This window comes from Pezoporus flaviventris, unplaced genomic scaffold, assembly GCF_033815535.1.
Source record: "Pezoporus flaviventris isolate CSIRO_AGI_PZ_B2104156 unplaced genomic scaffold, CSIRO_AGI_Pfla_v1 ptg000001l, whole genome shotgun sequence".
NCBI classification, from domain to species: Eukaryota; Metazoa; Chordata; class Aves; order Psittaciformes; family Psittacidae; genus Pezoporus; species Pezoporus flaviventris.
In genome coordinates this window covers 54,182,196-54,207,233 of record NW_026892549.1, presented here as the reverse complement: position 1 = coordinate 54,207,233, position 25,038 = coordinate 54,182,196, and the positions used below count along the sequence as shown (strand labels likewise).

The 25,038-nt window shown below is 49.6% G+C and overlaps 1 protein-coding gene across 1 annotated transcript; it reads right to left on the bottom strand.

Moving 5' to 3' along the window:
- Window positions 1-1,262: 1,262 nt before the first annotated feature.
- RAMP1 (receptor activity modifying protein 1) lies at window positions 1,263-25,038 on the bottom strand. Its single transcript, XM_061458091.1, has 3 exons — window positions 24,865-25,038; window positions 11,501-11,639; window positions 1,263-1,734 (listed from the first exon to the last, which is right to left on the bottom strand). Exons 1-3 carry the CDS (start codon window positions 25,022-25,024, stop codon window positions 1,479-1,481), a joined length of 555 nt encoding a protein of 184 aa, XP_061314075.1. The 5' UTR covers window positions 25,025-25,038; the 3' UTR covers window positions 1,263-1,478.

Below are 25,038 nucleotides of genomic sequence, written 5' to 3'. Positions count from 1 at the left end.
CTCATGCCTTGAAGCCATGGCAGAGCAAACACAGGGTGCTGCTACTTCGAGCCAGGAGGAGCTGTGTCAGGGAATGCAGCAGGTTTGGGTTACAGTAGCTTGTGTGAGCACAGAGCCAGAGGTGCTGCTACCAAAGCCAGTACCCCCCCTCCCAGTACAGCCCTGCTGTATAATCCCAGCACCATTTTCTTGCTTACTGGGAGCAGGTGAGCAGAATATTGAAGTTTGCATATTACTACCTACTGTAGAAGGTGGCTGAGCAGCGTTTTCTTCCCATCCAGAATACATGGGCAAAAATGTTACACCTCACCCTCATCCTAGAAGAGCCCATCAGCTCATGGCCTGGGAAAATAAACTGAATTATTCTTTTCTGAACACAAGAAGCTGTTTGGGGGGTTTCTGTTTTTGTATGTATTTATATATATATATATATATATATATTACATCTGTATAGATGCAACTAATTTATACTCTTTCCAGCCACCCTTGATTTCTGCCTCTCACCAAAGCACTAAGCTGAGCACTGCCAGGGGTATGTTTCCATCTAGTCTCCATCCTGTGCCCCCTACGGATCTCCTGCAATGGTAGAAGGCAAAACTATCCTGTATGTCCCCAAAGTGTCACCTTTGCTCATGGCCAGTTGGTGGATGGAGGCTCCTGAGCCAACAGTGCTTGTGCAGGAATCAGCTGCTGTAACTTCAAGGCAGTCTTTGGAACAATTTACTGCTTTTTATTTTCTTATTTGGGTTTTGGTTTTTAGTTTTGGGCTTGGTGGGGCTTTTTTTTCTCATTTATTTTTATTGTAGGCAGGTTATCTTCCAGAAAGCCTCTTCCTGGAGAAGGCTCCGGAGCGACCTTAGAGTAGCTTCCAGTACCTAAAAGGGTGACAAGAAATCTGGAAAGCCACCCCAAAGACTGCCTATGAGGTGGAGGTCAATATTACTGAAGGGGAAGGTGAGGGGGGAGCCTCCAGGATCACCGAGGCTGCTTTAGGGCAGTGAGGGGAGGTCCTCTCAGAGGGAGTGAGCGCTGAGCCTTCACACCACAGGTAGGCACCTGGTTTATTCATGTGTTTATTTGGGTAGGAAAAGCACCTTATTCCCGTTGCTCATTAGCACTGCCAAGGCCACCTCCACCACCTCCCACTGCCACCCTTCAACCATAGCTCCCCATCTCCAAGGCAAAACCCAGCCTGTGCAGACACCGGCCTCATGCTGGGGGAAAAGATGCCTTTCCTGGTACAGAAAACGAGGACAAAGAGGAATCCGTGGTGGTCTCATTGCACCCAGACCCATTGGCCTTGTCATTACCTCCTCATGCCAGGCAGGTGGCACACTTGTGGTGCAAAGGAGGAGCTGTGGCACTGCTGAATCTGCCTCCAGGGCTTTGTACCCCCCACTGATGCTCCTCTGCCAAGGTCTTCCAAAAACCAGACAGTCCAGAGGTGGTCCCTCCCCTGTCCCAGTGGCAGGGTGTCCCTACACAATGCCCTCACTGCGTTTGCTCCTCCATACCACCAGTGCGGTCATCAGCAAGGTGATGAGGATGGGCAGCAGGATGAAGGGGCAGAGGATGCTGTTGGGGGGGTCGTGCAGCGCCCGGCCGGAGGGGGAGCAGTTCCTGAAGTACTGTTTGTGCACGGCGACGAAGAACTCGTCCACCAGCCGGTTGGGCCAGTAGCAGTCGAGCCTCTCTGCGATGAGCGCCGTGCAGTTCGTCAGCTCCCCATAGGTGCTGCAACACAGACAAGGGCACTGCGGTGCACCAGGGACTAGCACCCTGACAACAGCACTCCCCCATAGCGTATAAAATGTTAAATAGTTTCTGTTATGGATGTTTTTGTTACTTGAGGAGAAGGCTGCCTGGAGACCTCCCAGCAGCCTTCCAGTATCTGAAAGGGGGCTACAGGGATGCTGGAGAGGGGCACTTCATTAGGGACTGTAGCGATAGGAGAAGGGGTGATGGGTTTAAACTTAAACAGGGGAAGTTCAGGTTAGACATAAGGAAGAAGTTCTATACTGTGAGGGTGGTGAGGTGCTGGCACAGGATGTCCAGAGAAGCAGTAAATGCTCCATCCCTGGCAGCATTCAAGGCCAGATTGGGCAGAGCCTTGGGCAACATGGTCTAGGTGTCCCTGCCCATGGCAGGGGGCTGGAACTAGACAAGCTTTAAGGACTCTTCCAACCCAAACCATTCTATGATTCTATAAGTAAATGAAAACAGAATTAATATTTACAGAAATAACTAGAAGAAAGGGTTTGGATTTTTTTTTTTTTTTTTTTGCTTGGTTTGGTTTGGTTTGGTGCGTTTTTGCAGAATTTCATGGCCAGACTAGTGCTATCAGAAAATACCACTTGTACCCACATAACCATCTGGCACCTTTAGGGGAAGCCCTTCAGAAAACCCATCCTGAGCTGCCAGCAGCCAGGCAAGCTGCTCTGCTTTCAGGGCGACGGTTCAGCCAAAAGGGGACAACAGGGAGTACATCAAATCTACTTAAAATTCTCTCTGAATTGCCTAAAAACAGGGGGGTTGCATCTGAACCAAGAGCATACACTTCTGAAGCTCATCTCTTTGCCCTGCCTTATTCTGCAGGTCCACAGGACCACAACCCATCCCACCTCTCACCGGGCAGCACATTCATTTTTTTTGAGGCTATGGATAAAAATGTATATAGAACTGTTTCTTTCCCCATGCGAATTAGGCCTGATGCTGCAGAAGCAGAGCAAACCAAACCCCAGCCAGCCAATTAAAAACCCACCTGGGGGAACAAATACTTTCTAAGGAGCTTCCCAGCTACTTGCTGCGGATTCTGCATCTCGTCAGCAGGGTTTTTGGGCTGGCAGCAGTTGTCTTTGCTGTACTCATTGGCACACTGCAGTGCTGGAGGAAGCCCCCTCATTTAATTAATAGGGCACCTGGAGCTACTAAAAGCAGCTTCTGCTCAGCATCCCAATATGCCAGATTACCATTTCCCATCCATCAGCATCCTTAGGAGATCTCGAGAGCCGAAGCATCGTCAGGAACCAGAGGGGGAGCGATAACAGAGAAGCTATTTTTAAAACTGAAGGGCTGTACAGCAGCTGGCTTAGCCCTTCCCCAGCTCAACCCATGCTTCTGTGTAGATAAATACCTGCTTCCACCATTCATAGGCAGGGAGATGGAACTGGATGAGCTTTAAGGTCCCTTCCAACCCAAACCAGTATGTGACTCTTAGATTTTCTGCCCTTTGCTCACACAAAGACCATAGTAGTTTTATGAACAGCCAACTAAAAGCAAAGCCAAACTCTGCAACGTAGCTGGGTGTTTTGATTTCTTCCACTTTATCTCATAGACCCTTTCCCATCCATCGACATGGGCTGCCATCCACCACTCAGGCCATCCCTTGCCAGCTGCATCTCGTGGTGTTCAGGAAATGGTCCTGCAAGACTTGGACCACCTTCTGTCCTCGCATGCAGAGCACCCAGACACATAGCATGGAGAACCTTCTCCCTACAGGTACATTACCAGCTACCTCAGAGGGGTACCAAACGGATATGGAGATATATCCCATTTGCTGAGATATGGATATACCAGACTGGTCAGGCCCAGGCTGCTGCTTGCAATGCCTTGTCAGAAGGGATCAAGATCCCACTGGAGAGCAGCAGTGTTGATGCCGGGGGCTGAGCATGCTCTTCCCTGCCACAGCCACAGGGAACATTCCTCCCGGTGTGTCTCCAAAGCGGCATCTGGTTCTCTCCCTCTCCCCATAAGCAGAGCCACATTATGATGTTAGCACCACACTAGCGTGGTCCCACTGGAAATTCAGCCTGTTCCAATGGTGGAACATTTCAAGGGGTTGTTTCCCTACTCAGAATGGCTTCCCCTTGCCATCCCTAGCCCAGACCAGGAGAGTGAGGTCCCATCACCACACTCAGCCAACCAAAGCTGAGCCAAACTCTGGGAGCTGCAAGGATGATCACTCTATTTCTGGGGTCCAGAAAGAGATGTAATCCTCAGGCAGAGACTTAAAACTCTCTTTGGAGGGAGGGTAGAGTCAAGCTTTTAGCTTTCAGACAACCCTACAGCTCATTTGCAAGCCTCCATCTCCCAAAACACCATCTTCAGCTGAGAAAAGGCACAGACCTTCGAAAACAAACCCTCCAGAGATTATACCCTTGCAAGGAGGAGAAAAGCACTGCCAGCAGGGTGCAGCTGGGACCACCCTGGAGAGGATGGTGAGGACAGAAAGCCAAGTCAGTGTCATCTGGGCATTGCAATGCCTGGCAAAACACTTAGATCGTTTTTGGGGGAGGACCTAAGAGATCTGAATTCCACCAACCCCAAATCAGAAGTGGTGGGCAGAGAAACACGTGCATCCTGTATCCTTTCCTCCCTCGCCCCACAGACCAGGGGCTGGCTGTCCTCCAAAACCAGCCTTATGGCTGAAAGCTGGGGGTTAACCCCAGAGCAGATCCCTGGCTCGGCTTCCAAGAAGCTCCATGATGGAGCCTGCACCATGGCATGTCCATGGCCTAGTTCAGTCAGGATAAAAGAGTCCATAGAGAAGCCACCGGGCCATGGACCTGCACCATGGCATGTCCCCACAGCTCTGCGGAGCAGCCAGAGGATCTAAGAATGCAACATCTAAGGATGATTGCCCCCAGATTCCCAACCTGCCTGGGAGCAAAAGGAAGCATGTGATTTTAATGCCGCTTGCCAGGGTCTGTGTATAAGAGGTGAAGGCCAAAGCTTACGTGCCATGTGCTATTCATAACAGCCAAAACCAAGCTGCAAAACTTGGCTGGCATCAGAGGAATTAGTTAAGATGGTATTTGGAACTACAGGATGTCTTTCCATTGGGCGCCTCTGCCTCCACGAGAAGGTATTTGAAACCCTTGCCACTTGCAAGGAATGTACAGAAAAAATCCTGGGCAGAGCGCTTGGGTTGATCCAGCTTCCCCCAACCTGGAGGATAACTTCGAGAAGCATCCCTAAGTCATGCTCCCTTTTCCCAACCAGGCTGGGGCTGCTCCAGGATCTTTCCCAGTGCCAAAAACTGCCTGCAGCCCAGCGACAGCTCCCAAAGGAGCAGCAGCTCTCGGGGTCTCGCCTGAGCTTTGAGATGGAAGGATACCCATGGCTGGAGGAGTGCTGAGTGTACAGGGTGTCCTCAGTGATGGTCAGCATGTCCCCAGAGACCACCAGACGGGGAGAGAGGGAAAGGAGCAGCAGTCTGCATCCACATCACCTTCCACCTCTCCTCTCCCTGGCTTTGCCTTAAATAGCAACATCTGAAATTAAAATGCCTGAAAAGACCAGCTTTAATTAATGAAACAAAAATAAAAATTGGGATTAGTTTGCTGATGTAGGAAGCACTGGGAACAGGGCAGCTTATCCCAACCCATCCACAGTCAGTGGGCAGGGAGACAGGCAGCCCTCCCTGAGGGGCACAGCTTTGCTTAGCTCTAAATATTGTTTCTCCTACCCAACATGAACTGCAATTAAAACTGTTTTCCTTGTTGCCATGGAAACGGTTTGGATTGAAAGGATGCTGCAGCAGGAGGCCAGGCAGTGCGGGGACCACGTGGGGATGAACGCCCACAGGCAGACTGGTCTGGGCTGCTGGTGGGAAGCAATCGAGGCCTGATTTACAGTTTGATGGGGTCCGAATGCTTACCCTGCTGTAAATCCTAAGCAGTGCCTCTGGTTTTGTACCACTGCAACCCAGACTGGAATTTGATCTGCCATTTATTCCTTGCCAGTGCCTAGGTGTGAACAGTGTTACACTGGAGAGACTGGTTGGTGTTCACAGGATCACCAGCTCTCCCCTTTTGCCACAGGTATCAAGATTTTTCCTATCCTCCCCAAACCCCTTTGCTTCAGAAGGAAAAAAAGCAGCCTTACAAACCCCAAAACAACACGAGTCTTTCCTTTTGTGTTGTAAATTAAGAAATTGATTTCTTCCTCTGCAAGGCTTCAGGGCAAGCTTGCAGACATGCTAAAGGGATATCCATCAGGGACATAGCAACCTGAAGATAAATAAGTAGATAATGAGATAATAAGAAAATGGGTCAATCTGTTTTCTATAGATAATGGGTAAAGAACAACGAGTGTAGTGACAGCTGTAAGAGCAGCCCCTAGCCAGGGGTAGGAGTGGGACAGGGTACCAGGACCTGGCAGCATCATCCCTCATTTCTGGTGCTGGCTGCAGCTGTCAGCCTGCACGCTCACACTGGGCAGCTCCTTCCCCACAGGATGAGGGGAAGGCATTCCCCTGAAATCTTTCGGCATGCCACAGGGCGGATATATTTGGAATGAAGGCGCCTGGCTCGGCTGGAGTGACTCCTGCAGCTGCGGCACCACTCAGCGCAATGAGCATCTTCCCATCCCACTTACTTTCATGCAAAACCTCTGGCCACAGCCTGCCAGCAAGGCAAAAACTATTTTTCAGGAAAACAAAACCTTTTTTGCAGCAGGACAAAAACTGCAGGAAAGCTACTGAGAAGTCATCAGCTCCTGCTGGTCATGGGTGAGTAGCCGGCAGCCCAGTCCCTCCTGCAGTCTCAATGCCACATAGAATCATAGAACCATAGACTGGTTAGTGTTGGAAAGGTACTTAAAATCATTCAGTTCCAATCCCCTGCCACAGGCAGGGACGCCTCACACTAGACCATGTCACCCGAGGCCTTGAACACTGCCAGGGATGGAAGATTTACCACTTCCTTGGGCAACCCATTCCAGTGCCTCACCACCCTCATAGTACAGAATTTCCTTACATCTAAGCTGGACTTCCCCTGTTTAAGTTTTAACCCATCACCCTTTGTCCTATCACTACAGTCCCTGATGAAGAGTCCCTCTCCAGCATCCTTGTAGGCTCCCTTAAGATTCTTGAAGGCTGCTATGAGGTCTCCATGCAGCCTTCTCTTCTCCAGGCTGAATAGCCCCAAAGTAGCTGTTCTGAGAGAGACCACAGCTAACCTCAAAGCTCAACTGCCATACTGATGAATCTGGACCTGCAATCAAAATAGGCAAGTTGATCTTCAGGATAATCAGTCATGCACAGCTGAGCTCCTCATCAAAGCAACTCGGCCAACACCACAAAACAGAGGAGCCCACAGCACACCTCCAGCTAAACAGTCACCTAGCTTTTGAATAAAAGGGTAGCCCCGGAAAACAAAACTCCAGGATGCTCAGTCTAAATCATCCTTGGGCCAGGGATCCATGGGACAACACCACAAAGGGGCTGGAGAGACCAGCTCAACTCGATCAGTGAGCAACCCAGCAGACACCAGCACACAGGAGCATCTGAAGATCACTCGTCCTTTGGGGAGGAAGAGAAGGAAAGAAACTGGAGAACCCAAGGGAAAACACCTCTCAGCAATCCTTCCCTCTTCCCAGGAGACAGTGTTCACAGCATCTCATTCCTGAAGTGTGCAACAGCTCACACAAGTTTCCTTGCTATATGGTAAGACTTGCACATGAAAAAACATCAACTTTCCCCAAATAAGCACAGCTAAGAAAGCCAGCAGAGCTCATTGATGATGGACCAACCTTGGAGTTGGTGCTTGTCTACATGGTCCAAGCCCAACCTCATCAAACACTCCTGGTCCAGACAGGCCCCTCTGTTACACCTGAAAGCAGCAGTTCCAGTAATGAAAGAGCTCAGTTAATACCTCTGAGGGCAAGATGAGAGAAGGATAATCTGCAGCCTATAAATAGGACCAATAAACCACAATTACAAACTCTGCTGAGACAACTCATTTATTCAGATGTTCCCATCGTGTTATTCTCAATTGAGCAGTAAATGATGGGACTAACAGGCATTTCCCTGCTAAATGCTGTGTACGAGAAATCACAGCCCAAAACCAGATACTGCTGATGGTATGGGGCCTAGCAGAGGCAAAACCTTCAAACATATCTCTTTCTTGTTTCAGACAGGTTTCAAGCATCAAAATTCCTTTGTCAGGGGAAGATATGGAGAGGAAACAGGCTCTAGGACTGTACCATTTCTTTGTTTTGTGCCTAGAAGAAGCCCAATCTTTCCCCCTAAAGCTGGAGGGTTGACAAGCCAGCCTATGCCACCCCCTACCCACTCCTGCTGGGACATTTCCTAACAGTGCTTTTTCTCCTAAAATCACAGAATCCCAGAATGGTTTGGGTTGGAAGGGACCTTAAAGCTCATCCAGTTCCACCCCCTGCCACAGGCAGGGACACCTTCCACTAGAGCAGGTTGCTCCAAGCCCCTGTGTCCAACCTGCCCTTGAACACTGCCAGGTATGGGGCAGCCACAGCTTCTCTGGGCACCCTGTGCCAGTGCCTCAGCACCCTCACAAGGAAGAACTTCTGCCTAAGAGCTCATCTCAATCTCCCCTCTGTCAGGTTAGAGCCATTCCCCTTGTCCTGTCCCTACAGACCTTTGTCCAAAGTTCCTCTGCAGAAGGATTAAAAGGGGATGGTGAGTCCCAAGCACACTCAGGAAGGATCTTGAGCATGGTGGCCACCTAAAATTGCTGTCCTTCCAGAGCAGCTTATTTGCAGCAGTAGCTAAGCTATTTCTACCTGATTTTCCCAGTGACCTGAGGGCACAGGAAGATCAGAGAAATGTCATTGCTTAACTAACCCTGAGCCTTGCTTTGCTGTGAGCAAATGGACTCACACAATCAAATTACACACTGCAAGTTTATCAGCATTTCCTCCAAGTGTCTCAAGGATAACAAGTTTAGTGGAAATTATTTAGGAAAAAAAAAACAACCAACAAACCAGGACATGGGAGATGAAGAACAAGCTCTTTAATACACCTCTGCTTCCTGTGAAATGGCTTTGCTGAAGGAGGAGATGGATTGCATCTCACCAGTCTTGCAGATAGGACCAAACCAGAATCAAAAGCAAAGTCCTATCCGTGGGACACACTCAGCCCCTGCACAGGGACAGCTCTGATGGGATGTCTCCATGGGTGGGAGTTCATCCCCAGTGAGGTGGTTATCCCCTTCTCCTGCCATTCACTGCATCTGGACCACATCTGGATGCTGCCTGCAAAGATGTCAAGAGAGACATGGGACAGATCCCATGGAGCCCCCAGGGCCCGGGACATTTCTGAGGACCAAATGAGATTTCTCAGAACCAGGAAACCTCCTACAGTCTTTCCAATCTCTTTTCTTCCCCTCCATTTTGTCACCAATGAAGGGGAAGGAAAACCCAAACTGTCCTTTTTTAAAACCTAGCTATCTATAGGTGTATGTTTTCATACACACACATATATATATTTTAATTTGGCATAGAAAAAAGGGCCATGAAGCAAGAAATCAACCAAAACCTTACAAAAACTCTGATTTTTGTGCAAAACAGTCATGGCATGCAGCAACATCCACTCGCCGCTTCAAACTGACCTTGATCCCCACTTGTGTCTCAAGCCGCTTTGCCTTCCCAGAGAAAGGCTGCAGCACAACTGTGCTGCACGACATGGAAAGCAAGCTGAGAGTGGAGAGCAGGCTTCTCAGGCCCTCACCCCAACACATGGACACCCCTGGCTGGTCTCTGCAACTGCAATCAAAACCATCTCACCAGGAGAATGATTTATGCCATGGCGGTACTGAAAAACTCTGCTCTGCTGATTAGAAATAGGAAAGAGCCAGAACCAAACCAGAGACATACCAAAAAAAGCCATCCCAGAGCACCATGTTCCACATATGCAACATCCTTGCTCTCCCTGATGCTGCTACACTAAGCAGGGTTTCATTATCACCCTCTTATCTCCCCAAGGTTGCCACCAAGTGCTCCACCAGAAAAGCAGACCGCACCTCTGCTTCTCCTACATCATAAATCACTGCTAATTCTCTGACACTGATCATAAACAGGAGGCTCAGCAGAAGGCTGCCAGGCCACACGCTGTGCCAGCTACTCCTTGTAGTTCCTAAGAAAAATCAACACACAACTTCTGGAAGCAGCAGGCAAACCAGCAGATCCAGTGGGATGGGCTGGGATTTTCTCACTGAGAGGTCTGAAGGCATTTCAGTGGGTTGTGGGGTTTTCAAGCTGAGTTAAGCCGTTAGGGATTGTCTGGGGAACCTGAGTACTGAATAAAAAGAAAGGAAAACCTCATAGAAAATATGTCCATCGAGCAGTGAGTCACCAGGAGATGTAATGGAGCCATGACAGGGATCCTAATCTACTGCCTTATTAACACATTGATACCCAGCATAGAGCAGGCATCTTCAGTCTTCTGTTGAAGCTCCATCACTGGGGTGTGCAGTTTCTTCACATGTATATAACTGTACTGAGCGAGACCACCATCCTGATTTCCAGACACTGCTAGGGTGGGCTCCTTGAAAGCCCATTTAATCACAGAATGGCTGAGGTTGGACAGGACATCTGGAGATCCTCCTTGTCTTCTCCAAATGCCCCTGATCAAGCAAGGCCACGTACAGTTGGTTGCTCATGACCATGTCCAGATGGTTTTTAAACATCTCCAAGGACGGAGACTCCTCAACCTCACTGGGCAACATGTGCCAGTGCTCAGTCACCCTCACAGTGAAAAAACATTTCCTGATGTTCAGAGGGCATCTCCTGTGCTTCAGTTTGCACCTTAATAAGATCCCCTGGAGCTGAACAGTCCCAGCTCCCTCAGCCTTTCCTCACAGGAGAGATGCTCCAGACCCTTCATCATCCTCGTGGTCCATTACTGGACTCTATCCAGTCTGTCCGCATCTCTCTTGCACTGGTGAGCCTAGGACTGGACCCAGCACTCCAGGGGTGGCCTCACCAGGGCTGAGCCAAGGGGAAAGATCGCTTCCCTTGGTCTGCTTGGAACACTCCTCAAGCAGCCCCGGACACCGTCCACCTTCTGTGCTACGAGGACACGCATTTGGCTCATGTTCAACCTGGCACCCACCAGGACCTCCAAGGCCTTTTCTGCTGAACTGCTTCCCAGCTGGACAGCCCCCCAGCATGTCCTGGTGCCTGAGGCTGATCCTCCCCAGGTGCAGGACTTTGCACTTCCCCGTGTTAAACTTTGTGAGGTTCCCATTTCTCCAGCCTGTTGAGACCCCTCTGGCTAGCAGCATGACTCAATGGTGCATTACCCACTCCCCAGAGTAGCATTGACCCCTGGGTACACACACCACTGGTTGCTGGCCTTCAATTACTTTGTCCAACAACCACCTCCCTGTGGGCCTGCTCTGTTCAGCCATTTTCCAACCCACCTCGCTGTCTGCTCATCCAGCCCACACTTCATCAGCTTGTCCATGGGAATCTTAGGGCAGACGGTGCCAAAAGCCCCACTGAAGTCTAAGTAGAAAGTCCACTGCTCTCCCCTCCAAGCCCACCTTGTGGTCCCTCCACAAGCAAACAGGATGGAATCAGAGAATCACAGACTGGTTTGGGTTGGAAGGGACCTTCAAAGCTCATCCAGTTGTAATCCCCCTGCAGTGAGCAGGGATTTGAAAATTAAAACCCACCGCTGACCACCTTACACCCCAAAATCAAAGACGGGTGTAGGCAGGACAGGAGGGACATTACTTACCCCATGGTCTCATCCCAGTCACACCAGAGCCGTTGCCCAATGCCCTCCATGCTGAGCTGGAACTGCTTCAGGCAGTAGTGCTGGATCATCCAGCTGTAGTCTGCCTCCTGGCACGCTGTCACTGCGATGAAGTGATGGGCTGGAAGACAAGACGAGGAGCAAGATGGGTTAGCCCCTGCCTCCCACCGTGCAGTCCCCACACAGCTTTGCACACTGAGGGCGTCTGCCAAAGCAAAGCTGAACATCACCTCACACCCCTCATCAAACAGCTCCCTCAAAACCTCCTTCTGGGGGGGGTTATTTCCCTTTCCACATCACTATGACCATGCAATATCATCTGCCGTTACCCTCCCAATTGCTTGACACTACATAAATCAGTTATTGAAAATATGTCATGTAAGTCATAAATAAGTAAGGATGCAGATTTATTCTCTGCTGATCCCATGACATACATATTGAGACTTTAAATTTCCAGGGTTTTCGCTTACAAAAAGAGTAAGAGGATGTTAGGGAATAACCCCACAGCTCCCAGTCAGATCCCTGCTGCTGCTGCTGAGCAAAGGACCCCTGAAAAATGAGCTGCATGATGCCACACTTGGAAACAAACATCCATCTCTGGTGGATGTACTTCTTTACAAGTTTGTGCACAACTAGTGCAATGCTGCTAGTGAGTAGAAAGGGAGAAGGGCAGTAATGCTACAAAGGGAAGCAGGCGCAGGCTTGAAGAAAATAAACCTTAGGAGAAATGATTTACTGAGCCTGGCTATAGATAATATCCTGGTCCCAAAGTGCCAGCTAGTGCCTTTGCAGCTCCTGGAGTACATTGTAGGCAGGCATCGCATACCAGCTCTATATTTTGCTACACATAAATAACTTTGTGCAAAATAATGGGGCTTTATTTTTATCTTATTTTTCACCAAAACAGAATTTAGCTATTTATTTAGAAGTCTGCATATGAAAGCCATAGGACATCATCCTGCCCCAGGGATGACCTCCTTGAGCAGGCCCTCTGCAGCCCACATATATATTCTAGGAGTGCTTAGGGACCAGCATCCCATGGGAATGGGCAGGAACTCCGTACCCCCTCCAGGATTTGGATGCCAAGGGGTCCCCAGACCCTTGGGTGAGGTTTCTGGATGGCTACAGGACTCCCATGCTGCCTCCCACCATGGCAGCCACTTCAGCCCAGCTCAAAATAAGACAACGTGAGTTACCAAGCCAAGGAAATGTAGGTGAGGAGCATTAAACCCTCAATGTTGCAATAATAAACATGAAATTATTGTAATTGAAAGCTCTCCCCAACTAATGCCATCCAGGGGCTCACCCTACAGCACCTGCATAATACGACCTCAGCCAGAGAATCAGAGAATCAGCTAGACTGGAAAACACCTTTAAGATTATCAAGTCCAACCACAGACAAGCCCTGCTCTGAAATGGGAAGGTTTGGGATGCTGAAGCAAAGCACTAAGGGAGGAAGAGGAGCAGGAGGAAGAGGAAGGTACAATATGCAATCATTTTACTTGAGAGATGGGCTGCAAACCTCAGTCCAGGCAGGCTCAAGGACAATTGATGGCTGGGAAGCTCTTCTCCTCTTCCCATCCCTTCAAATCTGGATGAATCAAGTGACACGGCTGAGGGAACACCAGCATCTAAGGGAGGTTCAGGTGCCACACCAAGGGGTCACCCCTTAGTGAAGACCATGCACTGGAAGGATAAGTGCCCTTCAAACATTATGCCCATCACACAGCTAAACAGCTTGCAGAGAAACTGCCTCCAGCAAATGTTTTCAGTGGGGAGCAGGAGAAAGCTGCATGAGGGAAGGGGGGGGGGGGGGGGGTGTGTGAAGGAAAACAGATCACAAACCAGCTAGATGAGCCCCTTCACCTGGTTTCTCTCCTTCCACTCCCAATTAGCACAGATGGGCCTAGAGACAAGTCATCACTTGTATACCACAAAAACAACTATCCTTGGAGATGCCCAAACATTTCCTGATGACCACACAGCTGCTCCTGCAGAACAGACCCGGAGGAAAACACCTTAACAGGCAGCTCCATCTTGGTTGGAGAGAGGAGAAACACTAAATAAATCATGGGGATGAAGTAACTGAGAACCACAAACTGGCTGTGATGCCTGTAAAGCCACATGTATCTGGTAGCCAGCATAACAAGAACAGGAAAAAAAAACAACCCAAAACCCAACCCAACCCAAGTGAAAAGAAAACCCCAACGAGCATTAAGCACTTGTCATTCCAGCAAACTCAAAAGACCCTGCTGGGTTGGATGTGCAGGTGTAAGCAGCCAGGAGAGAACCAGCACATGAGCTTTGTCATCCCCAAGCATGCAACTTGTTCCTGACTCTTGTCTCAGCTCTGAAGGTCCTTCCAAGGCCCATCACTGTCTCTTTCCCCCATGGGAAATGTTCTCCAGGAGCTCTGGTTTCCCCATATGAGGACTTGCCTTCTTCAGATGGTGACAGCCAAGGCTTGGCTTGGTAACCCCATGGAGCAGTGGAGAGAGCGTGCTCCTGGAAGATGTCTTTCCCATACCTACACATGGGGTCTGTCTGCAAACCCTCTTCTCTGAAGAAACCAGATCCATCAGCCAGTGACCAAGACATTTCACAAGGACATTAGACTTTTAATACTGTGAAGGACTCTTTTGTTTTATACATTAGAAGGAAAGAGCATCCAAGAGCAAGGCTCCACAGAGCTTTAAACACTGCGAGGACCAAGGTGGGCACAGTGAGTACAGTTCTTGTTTTCAGCTGGCCAGGGAGAACTGGTTTTAGATTTAAATGCACATTTTAAGGTCAAAGAGAGGAGAAACTCCTGCCACATCTTCACACAGTCCCCACTAAACACACAGATATTCCATGCTGGCTCCTGGACTTTCCCCAAACCCACATTCATCAACACAGCAGGCTGGGATGGGCTCCGGGTTTGTAATAACAGGGGTGGGGGAAAGCAGGGGGAGATTTTTGTATCTATCTCCTGGGTCTCATTCCAGAAGGTTTTCCTTCCCCCCTCAGCCCTGCTGACGGAGATGGTGTAAGTCAGCTGCAGTGAGCTGTAAATAACTGAGGTCTGGAGCAGTCACGTCCCTGTACTTAGCAGCATTCATTTGTGAAGGCCGTAAGGAGCTGCTGAATAACTGAGCTCCAAAACCTGACTATACCAGGGCTGAGCTGCCTCCCAGAGCAACCTTTTCATGTGCCCTCAGCACTTCCTTTGGAAAAATGGCATCGGGAGCTGCAGGAATGCAGTGGTTCTCTGGGAACATTCCAGTGGAGCCATGCAGTATCCCCAAAGCCCTGTTTGGCGTTTAGGTGCCACCTAGATACAGAGCAGGGGGTCCTGTCCATCTTCCCATGTCTTCTCAGCGTGTGCATCATACAAGTGACACCACCACAATCCATCCTTGCAACATGTGTGCGCACTGCCTTCTGCGTGCAAAGATGTCTTCCGCTGCAAGGAGGCACCATCTGACATGGCGTTCATCTTGCTCAACAACTTACAGTGATGGATGCCCTTCACTGCCAAGAGGAGCACTGATTGCCTGCCAAAAGACATAACCTCAAGGAACCTTAAGTTGCCTCCTCACAGGGAACATCTGGAGAGCAGTGGTGAGGAAGTGATTGGAGAGAAGGCTTTTCCAGGCATCCCAGATTCTCTTGACTGCCCTGGGACTGATGTCCTGGAATGTCCCAGCAAACACCTACCAGAGTTTAGGTAGCTGAAAAACCCCCACATCGCTCATGTATTTCAGCAAAACACCAGTGTTGGTCCTGAGTTGTTACAAAAACCTAAGGAAAATAACTGGACTTTTTTCCATTCCACATGTTATAGCTGGAGTTTGGGCCAAGAGCTCTGGGCTCACAGCTCCAGAAAACAACCTGGGGGACACCACCTCTTCCTTCTCTTCCCTCCACCGTTGCAGAACCTCTCTTGTTGGACCTCTTCAGGTATATTAATGTAAAACCTCAGAGGTCTCATTAAATCTCAAAAGATCAGAGATAATTGCAAAGTGTCAGTCACAGCAGGGCTGGCAATGAACAAGCCACACGTAGCTAAACCCAAGTACCAGCAAAGCCCTGGGCTCAAAGAACGAACATCTCAATATCTTCTCCTGGGCCTCTCCCAAATGCTGTGTCCCCCTGTGAAATTATTAGCTCTCTCAGCAAACCTGAGATGAACTTTTCCATGCAGTTGTTTCGTGGTTTGGACCCAGTTGCAAAATAAAATCCAACAAGAGCTGGAAATCTGGTGCTCATCTGCTGTGTGTGCTTCAAGCCCTGCCTTTGCTACATCCCCATCCACTGGGATGAAATCCTGCACTGGATTAAACCTGTGAGATTAAACCAGGTAAAGCCCAGACAGACAGATGTGCTGTGTGCTGGCAAACCAGGTACTCAACAGGGAACAATGCTGGGAAGGAGACAGTAGCCTGTGGCTAACCCCAAACTCTGGGAGAGCAGGTTTGAGGTGGGGGAGATTTTGTAGGCACGGCCCTTGGAAAGCCGCTCTGTACATGCGAAGCACGTGTTCTTTAGTCTCAGGACACCTAAATTTGCTTTTCAACCCTTCTCTTCCTGTTAGGACCCACATTTACAAAGAGATCAGCTGAGACAGTCCTCATCAAGCACGTTTCTCAAGCGGAGTTTCAACCAGGAGAGCCATCATGTCCACTGCTAATTAGTAACACAACGTAATTAAGCTCCAGTTTTCATCTTAAGACAGGTGAGCATCTGATACCCCACAAAGGGGCTTGAGCACCCTTGGGAGCATCCGTGGGTTGTGTCAGAACAAGTCCCCTCCCAGCACCCCAGTGCTCTGCCCGGACTGAAGCACGAAGCCAAGGGAAGGATCAGACCCAGCCCAAAACGCTTGTGGGAGAATGGGGAAAGGGCATGAAGGCAGAAGATGAGTATGAAAAACATCCCAGTTTGTGGTCAGAAAATGGAAAACTCTGGGGGGGGGGGGGGTTGGGGGGGGGGTTGACCAGCAGATGGTTTTGTGGGGGATGGAGCAAGTGCTTGAAGGTCTAAAAATAAACCCACTGCTCCAAGCAATGCTCACACGTGAATGGCTTGAGCTGGGTTCTGGCTGGTGCCTGCAGACCACTGACACGAGAGCATCACTGACCCAGGGACCTCCCTGAGCACTGCCCCTACCTGTCCACACCTTCTCCTAAGCCTGACTTTGTGCTTCCCAGACAGAGCAGGTTTGGGCAGCCACTCTGTACGTAGCGTCTAGCTGGCATGGTGGTAATTAGAGCCCCAAAAGAGGTATGAGCCTGGCACTGGGCACCAACCTCCTCTACAGCACACCCATCTGAGGAGCACCTTCTCCATCAGCCTGAAGAAGCCCGTGGGGTACAGCTCCAGACAGAGTGCTTACAAATCAAACCAGCAGGAAACAGGTCTTGTACAAGAAACCTCATGCAGAGAAACTGGAGAGGGACGGGAAGTCACTCACACCAGTTGGGGAGAAGCAGGAAGAAAGGCACAACTGCCCCTTCCAGCATCTGCAGCCCCATAAGCCCCCAGGAAGGGTCCAACACCCTCTGCTTAAATATATACCTCCAATAGGGCTGCTTTTGGCTTCACAGCTTGGTTCACCAGTCAAAAATGAAGCTGGAGCTTAGCAAATATGTGACCCCCTCCAGCTGGAGATGAGGGACAGCAAAATGCAGATGTCGGGTTTGGGGAACCACAGTGGCTGGCTCGACACTGTTTATTTCTCTATGGGAAAGGAGGGAGCTGCCTGTGAACCCCTCTTCTTGCTGACAGCCTGGGATACACCCGTGCAGTCAAATGAAACCTCCGAGCCCTGGCAGGGCTATTTCTGTCCTGGTTTTGCATGGGGAATGTATTTTTAAAGCCTATCCTCCCTGCCTTGCTGGGTCAGGCTGGAGACACTGGCACCCATTCCAGGCTGCTCAGATCCAGCAGCTTGGGGAATGATGAGAGGGATGGAGGTGTCCAAACCCTGCAGGCAATTGTGGGGGAGACAAAGACCCACCCCCTGCTCAAGCAGCCTGTGTGAGCCCCCCCACCAGCGCAGGATCATCCCATCCCAACCCATCCCATGGCACAGACACAGTTGCAAAAGCAGCCCCAGCAAGGTCTGCAGATGGAGGGCTCACCCCATGATTTACCTGTCAGACAGCTTCAGTGCTGTGAAGCCACAAAAGCTTTCAAAGGATTTAAGGACTGCTAAATGACAAGAGACAGGGCTAGAAAAGCTCAACCACAGGAAACCACACATTCCCCTAAGAAACACGTAAGTGGTTGTGTCTGCCCATGCTGCTTTGGGGAGCGAGCTGCAGGAGCTGCTGTCCAGGGCAGAGCATCACCATGGCTCCCCCCAGGTCTGTGTGTTGCATCTCCTCCATCCAAGCTAACTCAAGAAACAGCCTCCCCAGACCCCACATAAATATTTGCTGGCCAATTCCATTAAACCCCAGCAAAATGAGACCTCTGTGCCATATAAGCACCATGGAGGGCGGTGTCACAGTGTAAATGCCATGCCACAGCATAAGCAATAGTGAGGGTCAGTGTAAAACCTTGCTGGTTTGGGAGACGCCAGATACGTGAATGTAGAATTGGCAGAGAGAGAATTGGCCAGGCTTGGGATGGCCCCATTAGGGACCTGGCCATGTGAAACGTTCAGGCAGCAGATGTTCCCCAAAATGGCCAGAGAAGCTGTGGCTGCCTCATTCCTGGCAGTGTTCAAGGCCAGGTTAGACACAGGGGCTTGAACAACCTGCTCTAGTGGAAGGTGTCCCTGCCCATGGCAAGGGGTTGGAACTGGATGAGCTTTAAGGCTCCTTCCAACACAAACAGTTCTGTGATCCTATGATCTTTGGGAATGAAGCACAACGTGGGTCTGACGGATACACTGCGGACCTGCCAGCACTGTCTCACTGCTGCTTCCGGAGGAGCATCCCCAGAAATCCTATTTCTGGAAGGACATGGACCATACGGAGGCAGCGTGATGATGCTCCAGAAACACTTCTGGGGATAAACACTACTGGTCATGAAGACTCGCTTACGATAAAAGGCAGTAAGAGGAGAAGGTCAAACGGAAACAAGTGGATCACAAATAAGCATCAGCACCAGCTCAGCTGCACACCAGCAGCAGGACACAAACACCTTCCCAGCAATTGCAGCATCTTACACCAGCACCCTGAACTTCCCAGTTTCTTCAATGTACCTGCAAACAGGGTACACAGCACCAAAGCACTACTGTTGTCTACATCCCTACCTATGGGGGTTGGAGCAACCTGCTCTAGTGAAAGGTGTCCCCGCCCATGGCAAGGGGTTGGAACTGGATGAGCTTTAAGGTCCCTTCCAGCCCAGTCCAGTCTGTGATTCCGTGGTGAGAGGCAAGCTCCAGTCCCCACTCCCTGGACCCTGCCCCTCAGTCTCAGCTCTGCAGCCCCACAAGGAGCAGGGCTGCTGCACACTCCACTGCACCCAGCAGTCAGCTCCATGGCTTGGTCCCTAATTAGGGCCGCTTTGTGAGCAGTGGGCTAATGAAGCCAGTCAGCACACAGCTCTGGAGCCCTGTGCCCTCATCTCTCTTCCCAGCACCTCCTCACCACATCCTAGCTCCCACTGCCTGCCAAAGGGACCACAGAATAACAGAGATTTCCCTGCCCATCACACCAAGGCATCTGCTTTTCCGTGGGACAAGGGACCTTTGGAGAGAGCCTTTTGGAGAAAGAGCCTTTTGGAGAGAGGTTTTTGGAGACAAGAGCCTTTTGGAGAGGGCTTCTTCATGGGCATTGAGGGGTCCTGCTGCCAGTGATAGGGTCCCTGCATCCAGAGTGGTAGCCTGCCCGCATGGGATGTCACCTGCTTTCCTCTGGTAGTGTGCTGCCCAGCTCCTGCCCTGCTGTCCCATGGGTGGCCCCTGCTCCCACCACAGCCTGAGCAGAAATCCCTACCACCAGTCAACAAATGTACCATCAAATCCACTCGTTGGAAGTGTCCTGCCTTATCAGGTTAATGAGGCGTTTGCTTAAGAGACAGAAAAAAGCCCCAAACAGGCATTGCATTTGGGCAGCTGGCTCCTACCTCAGCTTCAACAAAAAATTCACTGGCATTTATTTTTATGCAGCTTATTTTGTGCCCTCTTGTAATGCTTGAGGTAACTATAAAATGATAGTGAAAACTCAAACACCCCCATCCTAACAAAAAACAGAATGACAGCAAAGTATCAGCTCGATGGATATATCGATTCCTTCACAGGAACAACAGGATGCCAAAACTGAAACCTCAAATATCCTTTTGGGTATATAATGTTCAGTTGTATGCAAAATATCTCATTAGTCCTGGCTGGAGAAAAAAAAATAAAAATCTATCTCTATTTTGCCTTGTCTAATAAAATGAAGGGGAATAACCTTTCCAGGAACAGGGATGAAGTCCCCCTTTTCTACAAGAAGATAATAAATCAGATTAAAAGTATTTAGGTTCTTTAGGGAAAAGACAACTCTAGTTCTCCTGAACATCAGGGTGATTAGTTTCCTGAAGTCTTAAGAAACATGAAAATGTTTTGGGATGGTGTAAGGCTTCCAAAGCACTAAATTACTGCAAGATACAGCAACTCCCTCAACAAGCCCCACAGAAAACTATTTCCCCAGGCTGTATCCCTGCCACTCTTAGGAGATACTTGGGCAGCAGAGATACTGCTGCACTATGTTAGTCCTCTTCCCAAGTTCAGTTTATGGAGCACCTACAATGCAACAGCCCAAACAAAGGGTAATTTAAGATCATTCTGATAGAGGTTTTCACATAACAGCTCCTGTAAGATGCAGAATACGCAAAATAGACGCTGCTACTTTGCATCTCATAGCCCAGTGCAGGATAGTCCTGCTTAGCTGAGTCACAAAGAGTTCACTTTTTGCCCTATAGTATTGCTGTTAAATAATTGTAACTACTAAATACACTGAAATAGGCTGTTCAAAGAGTGAGGACGCTGCTTCAGTTTCCCTCTCCACCTCAGTCTCCCCACATGTGTTAGCAGACGTTACAGTATGTCCTTGTTACCCATCAGCCAAGGATACTTCCAGGAACAGAACTCAATCTTAATGTGTTCCTAGATTTGATTTTGTGTGAGGCAAAATGACAAATACTCTTCTTCCCCCCCCCAAAAAAAAAAAAAAAAGAAAAATCATGTGTTAAGTAAAATAAATTCAAAACCAGCTGAAAAGGGAGGAAGGAGGAAGGAAATCAAAACCCAGGCATGCTGAAAACCAACTGCCATCTGACTGCAAATCAGGAGAGGGAAAAAATCTGTCATGAGCAATTAGTTATAAAGGTAATTATATCCTTAATGAACAGCGGGCTCATTTTAAAAATTATATGCCTTCATTAACCCACTCCTAACTCAAACCAGGTCTGACCGTTAGCACCATCAAATACCCACTTGCTGACCCCCAAGAGCTGAACCGGGGATCCCTATTTAATTCTGGGCATCCATCTTTTGCAAACATCAGGGGCTGAGTGGATGCCAACCCAGGGAGACAGAGGTTTCCAGCATCATCATCCCAACACCTTAACCCAGCACTGGACTTATGCTTTAGGATTATTTTTAAAGCATCACAAAGCACAGCATGCCAAGAGGGGCCAGATGTCAGCTCAGTCTCAAAGCGGGGCTGGTCTCACTGGATAAAGCCAGGGAGAAACAAGCACCACACTCAAGACTCAAGAATGTTCTGAAGGCAAACACTCTCTTCTCCCACCCCCACAACTATTTTCTTCCCTCAGCTATTTCAGTTGATTGAGGCTATAATAAGAACAGGGAAACTAACACCAAAGTTAAAAGCGCCTGGCATTGGTTTGGAGACAACGCGCTTTCGATCCTGTTGGTTCAGGTTTCAGCGGGTTTGTGTCTGTTAAACATGAATTATTCTGGTCCATGGCACTATGAACCATTTTACTGAACTACCTTAGAAATAAAAAGAAAAAGCAGTTCCCAGGCAAACGTTATTCATTCCAACAGATTGCCTATAAAGAGGAACTTAATAAATAAATATATATAAAAATTAACTGTGGAGAAAACCAAACTGTCTTGTTGGTGTAGTTCTCATAGGCTGCAAATAGCAACAGCTTAACAGAATACTGTCCATATACGCTTTCCACGCTAAAATCTGCTGCTGAACCATGTGAGCAACCTGGGGATAATTCATTTCCCTTTTAACTGAGGTTTCTCAATGCAGTTTTCTCTCCTTCCAGCTGAATAACGTGCAGAGATGGCACTTGTCTGCAAGTCACACACACAGACCACTGCTGTTTTCCTAACAGAAGATACCTGAAGTATATGGGGAAGCCTGGAGGGATCACATCCTGCCTCTACCTGAAACCCAGCGCTGCCAAGAGGTTTCAACCCAGGCTGCTGTCTGTTTCACGTGCCACTGGGATGCTTTCCCAAGGGGTCAGGCTATGGTTTTGCATCCTCAAAAGCTCAAGCTGTAGAGCTCACAGAAAAGGTACGAAACCATTAAGCAGGTTCATTAGTGGATTTGGACATAAACAGTATGGCTTCAGAAGCAGCATCCATAGCACCATAACGGCGCCCTGGACTTGGACTTCCCTGGTACTCACCTATCCACAGCACGAATTTGCCCAGCAAACCCTAGTCATGGTTGCATTTTAGAAGGGAAAAAGGTATTTAGCTACCTGACCACGTTGAAACATGCCACATCTCCCCCATAAACTCCTCTCCCTCAAACCCGGTGCTGCCCCATGGTGTTATCCATCCTTACTCAGTGCAGGGTCTGTGCCAGTGAGGGCTGTGACCCCTCTCTCTCTCAGCCTGTCTCCAGAGCAGAGCTGCTCCAGACCTCACAGCATCTCCATGGCCTCCTCCGGACTTGCTCCAACAGCTCCATGTCCCTCTTGTGTTGACTGTAGCCAGCTGCAACTCAATGTGATATGAATTGATTTATTAATGTTTTACTGGCCTTATTTGCAATTCTCTCTTAGCTCTTTCAGCAGCACACCTATCTGGAACCCACAAGCCACCACAGCAGCAAAGCACAGCACTGTGTGCAACCAGAAACGGGCACAGGAAGCGACAGCAAATGGGGAACGTCTGTCCCCGTGGGATATCCAGCCACCTGCTAGCATAGTTGTGAGTTGCACCACAGCCCTGAAAGCAGGAAGTGTTGCCCAGCCCTTGTCACACCAGCCAGTATCCCTGGGGATGCACAAAGGGACACTGGGTGATGCCACTGGCATTTTCCTGCACCACCTCCAGCCAGCAGTACAGCAGAAGTGCCACTGAAGGGGCTTACCTCTCTATATACCTATGTGGCTTTCAGCAGAAATAACAGTTTGCCTGTTAAGTACCCCCTGCACAACTCTGACCTGGCTCCGGAACCATAATCCCACCCCATCCATCATCACCAGCAATAATGAGTCTCCTTGTGAAACCCAGCCCTCGGGTAACCCCTTACACACCAAAACAAGGCTTCAGAGCAGTGTAGTGCTGATCATCACTGTTCCCAGTAACAATGAGCAAGAGCATGGCTCATTCCCTCTTTCTGAGCAGCCAAAACCCAGAAAAAGCTTTCTTTTACCTCTAATGGAAGTGGTTACCTTGGAATACAGCTGGATCTCCAGCCTGCTGAATAAGACCAGGGCAGTGGATACCCTGACCATCCCTGCTTTTTAGGGACACCGCAGCCAGTTGCAAAGTTACTTTAAGCTTGAGCTTTACAAGAAAGGCTTTTCTTGCATGGGAGGAAACCTCAGCTGATCCTGCCAGCATCTGGACCCCAGCTTTGGTACAGCCAGGAGGTTATGGTGGCAGGTGGACAGCCGTTCATAAAGTTCTCAGCCACCTGGGAAGGTTCTTCAGTGACCAGGGAAGCCGTCCAAGAGCATGTCCCAAGGCAGTGGCAAGCACGAGCTGGCAGTAAAAACACCAGCACAGGGCTGTAAACCTCATCCTCCCTCCCTGCTCACTGCCTTTCCACAGCCCTCTCTGTGTGTAAAGAAGAAAGGCTCAAACGGGGGATTTCTGTTGTTCTGTTTTTTTCTTTAGCAATCCATCCACCACCCAACACCACTTCAGTGGCTCACACAGAGGCAGACATCCTGCTAATGGGGATGGAATAGAGCAGCCTGGAGTTATCACCAGCTCCTGCTCTCTTCACTTCCCAAAGTTACAGTGCCCAAACCAAGGGAAGGAAGGGGCAGCAAAAGGGGGAAGGAATTAGCAATACAGAGCTGACAGAAATCCTAACTAAGCAGGAAACTAACTAACTAACTAACTAACTAGGAGACTAATAGTCCTCGCTGTCAGCAAAATCAGCCACAGGTTTGTGTGTGGGAATGCTCCCTCCTCAGCCAGGAAGCCCGAAGCCTTTCCCTGCAACCAAGCATGGACGGCACAGACTTCTCATTCCTGGGAATAACCACAAACTAGAGAGTAGTAAATAGATAACTGTGATACAGATAAGACCTTTACATGCAGCATAGCTCAATGCATTATTCACCAGGCTTTGGAGGAGAAAACCGAAGAAGGAAGTGAAAGAAGGAGAAATCCAGGCTTCCTCACAGAGCACTTTGATTTCATGGAAGATCAGCGTTAGGACGAGGGTCTCAGTTCCCCTTTACGTAACCTTAAACAAACACACTTCTTCCATAGAGCACCAATATGTGATCCTTCCAAGCTTTCTGCTGCGGATACATCAGTTACAAACACTGCACAACCTGTTGCATATGAAATGCTGGGAGCATCACTGAAACCCAGGCACTCTGCACCCTGAGAAAATAACCAGGCAATGCCAGGATTTCCAACCCGGTTTAAAGTCAATGACCTGCAAAACCCAGAATGCCCGACCTCAGCTTGCTTGAACAAGCACTCGTAGCTGTGCCCTCTCCCTGCGGCTCAGAAATAGGTAGACAGAGACTCCTAAAGCAGTCTCCTGGTAATTAATTTCCACTTTTGAAACAAATGCCAGAGGATGTCTCCCCGCGCAAGCACGCCTCAGTAAAATCTCACCCACCAAACGGGAAATCCTACACAAAACAGGCTGTATTTGACAGCATCTTCATCTGACATATTTAGAGGCCAAGCGAGATGTTTTGTTATGCCCTGGAGCTCTCAGATGATTTCTCCTTTCCATTTCCACCTGCTTTCCCCGCTGGCGACTTGGCACATTTCAGGATCGGGTCGGGGTAAAGCCTCCGAGGAGGCGGCCAGTGTTGCGCACCGTCTCCGCTCGCAGGGCAGAGGCACCGCGGCTTCCAGGGGAGCTTCTCCCGCTGCCCCCACCCCACGGTACCGCCGCTCTTTCCGCGTCCCGCCCGGCATCGGTAAGTTTGGAGCCCGGGGGTGCGCAGCTACTTACCCAGCACGAAGCAGAGAAACCGCCGCGGCAGCAGGGCCATCGCCGCTGCGCTCTGTCCCGCACACCCGGCCCCCGGCAGGGAGCAGGGTGGCGGGCAGGATCCTCCCCCAGCGACGGTCGTGGCTCCCCTTCTCTCCGCTCCCGGTGGTGGTGGGGACATGGGGCGGGCCCAGT

What these genes read in the sequence shown, in the direction of transcription:
- RAMP1 (XM_061458091.1), bottom strand. Translation starts at nt 25,024, where the DNA reads ATGTCCCCACCACCACCGGGAGCGGAGAGAAGGGGAGCCACGACCGTC. An exon ending in GTTTCTCTGCTTCGTGCTGG is followed by an intron (nt 11,640 to 24,864) that starts GTAAGTAGCTGC and finishes CTTGTCTTCCAG; the next exon opens with CCCATCACTTCATCGCAGTG. An exon ending in GACTGGGATGAGACCATGGG is followed by an intron (nt 1,735 to 11,500) that starts GTAAGTAATGTC and finishes TCTGTGTTGCAG; the next exon opens with CACCTATGGGGAGCTGACGA.